Raw genomic sequence first — 1,666 nt, 5'->3', positions numbered from 1 at the left:
TGCTCTGATGCGATGTAAAGATTTGATACGGGATATATAGGGGATGAGCTTCGATGACCCCTGTGAATTATATCGATCACAGCTCTCACTACATACGTCGTCTCTTCAACTCTACATCGTGGCTATAGTCACGCTGCAAGCACATGATAAGATCAGATGTTCATCCTGCCTTTGTGTCTTTCGCCCAGAAACCTTCACTTGATATTCTGGTTAATACTTCAATACCAAAAGCTCATCGTAAAAATTATTCTATGTTTCAGCTTATAATGTATGTACAAATTCGTCAATGCCTCATGATCAGAATTTTACATTACTCGGAATATATTCAGTGATTCCGCTACCACGATCAGAACACATCAAGGACAGCAGAAATTGTTTATCGAATTCAATGAGCATTACCAATCTTGCCGAGTAGGTGCTATGATGATGGAAATATGGGGACGTCATTTTATAGCAAAGCAAAGTTCTCAGCCCAGATGAGGGACGTACAAAGATGTTCAGAACGCTACCCGGAAGACGTTTACGATCGTCTTTCGCGCCGCTGGCACCACCACATGCGTACATAACTATCTCGTCTCTGTGAATGTGACAAATGCAATATATCAAGGTAAACGTTCAAGGTCAGCAATGCATGGCGTAAAGTCGAGTCCTGAAAGTATGGACACAGCTTCAAAGTCAAGGAGTACCCACATTCCGGCCGTCAGTTCGCTCAAGTATATATACATACCAAACAATCTATCGATCAACTGGCCCATTGGCGATTTCAGCGCTGCGGCTCTACATGAAGAGATCACAGTCAGTCGCATGGTATCTTACTAGATACATGTAGATGCTTACGCCTGTTTCAGCATCTTTGGAAACTGGTTTCTGGTTACGGATGTTTCGGCTTTCCTGATTACGGCTATGTCACTAATTGCTTGAGTTTTACATTGTTGAAGAGCATCGAAGTCTTCTTTGTGCAAATCTTTAAGTCCATTGACCAACTTTATCGCCTTCATGGCCGGTGGAGGTATTGGTATCACGTCTGATGGGAAAATCCCGATAGCTCGAAGTATGAATCCCTCAGGCGTGAGTGATTCTACCAAACGTACATGTGCTTCTATCACCGCGTTGTCGGAGTGCTCTATTTTCTTGACTATATTGGAGGGCGCCTGAGTTATCGCCTTTGCTGCTTTGTGCAAAAATTTACGAATGGAGAAAGCATAACTCAGATTCACGCCAAGCAGGACATGAATGACAACGGAGAGCAACAATTTTTCATTTTTCATTTTCATTTTCAAGTACTAACTTGCTGATTGAGGACTGATAAAGTTGAGTAGATGGTCAATTGATGAGATATCGAATTGTTATGAATGAATCGAACTTGAAGAGAAAGGATTTCGTCGAATGGGCTGGTGAGAAAGGCAGTAACGACTAAGTATTCTTTGAGTCAGTGTCGGGTCGTTGACTTTTTGTCCTTGATTGCGGGATTGTGGCTTCATGTTGCCCTACTTACTCGAGATGATCCAAAACGTGATACGCAATTGGCATTCAAGACAACCGACGATCAAATCAGAAGAGCTCATCATATGATAATGCTACTCGGACGCCAGATTTCGGTATGCCTATCATCTCTGCAGAGTAAAATGAGCATCTGAATTAAGTAGGCAACGCAACAGAATTGGAT

The 1,666-nt window shown here is 42.4% G+C and overlaps 1 protein-coding gene across 1 annotated transcript; it reads right to left on the bottom strand.

The window, feature by feature from the left end:
• Positions 1-385: 385 nt before the first annotated feature.
• On the bottom strand, positions 386-1,268 carry MELLADRAFT_101816 (uncharacterized protein; the record flags this gene model as incomplete). The annotated part of the gene is made up of 3 exons (XM_007404286.1): positions 386-418; positions 490-577; positions 838-1,268. 3 exons carry the CDS (start codon positions 1,266-1,268, stop codon positions 386-388), a joined length of 552 nt encoding a protein of 183 aa, XP_007404348.1.
• Positions 1,269-1,666: the final 398 nt, after the last annotated feature.

The sequence above is a fragment of the Melampsora larici-populina genome (assembly GCF_000204055.1).
Source record: "Melampsora larici-populina 98AG31 unplaced genomic scaffold MELLAscaffold_2, whole genome shotgun sequence".
NCBI lineage: Eukaryota > Fungi > Basidiomycota > Pucciniomycetes > Pucciniales > Melampsoraceae > Melampsora > Melampsora laricis-populina.
The sequence above is the reverse complement of the archived record's forward strand: the minus strand, read 5'-3'. Positions and strand labels throughout refer to the sequence as shown.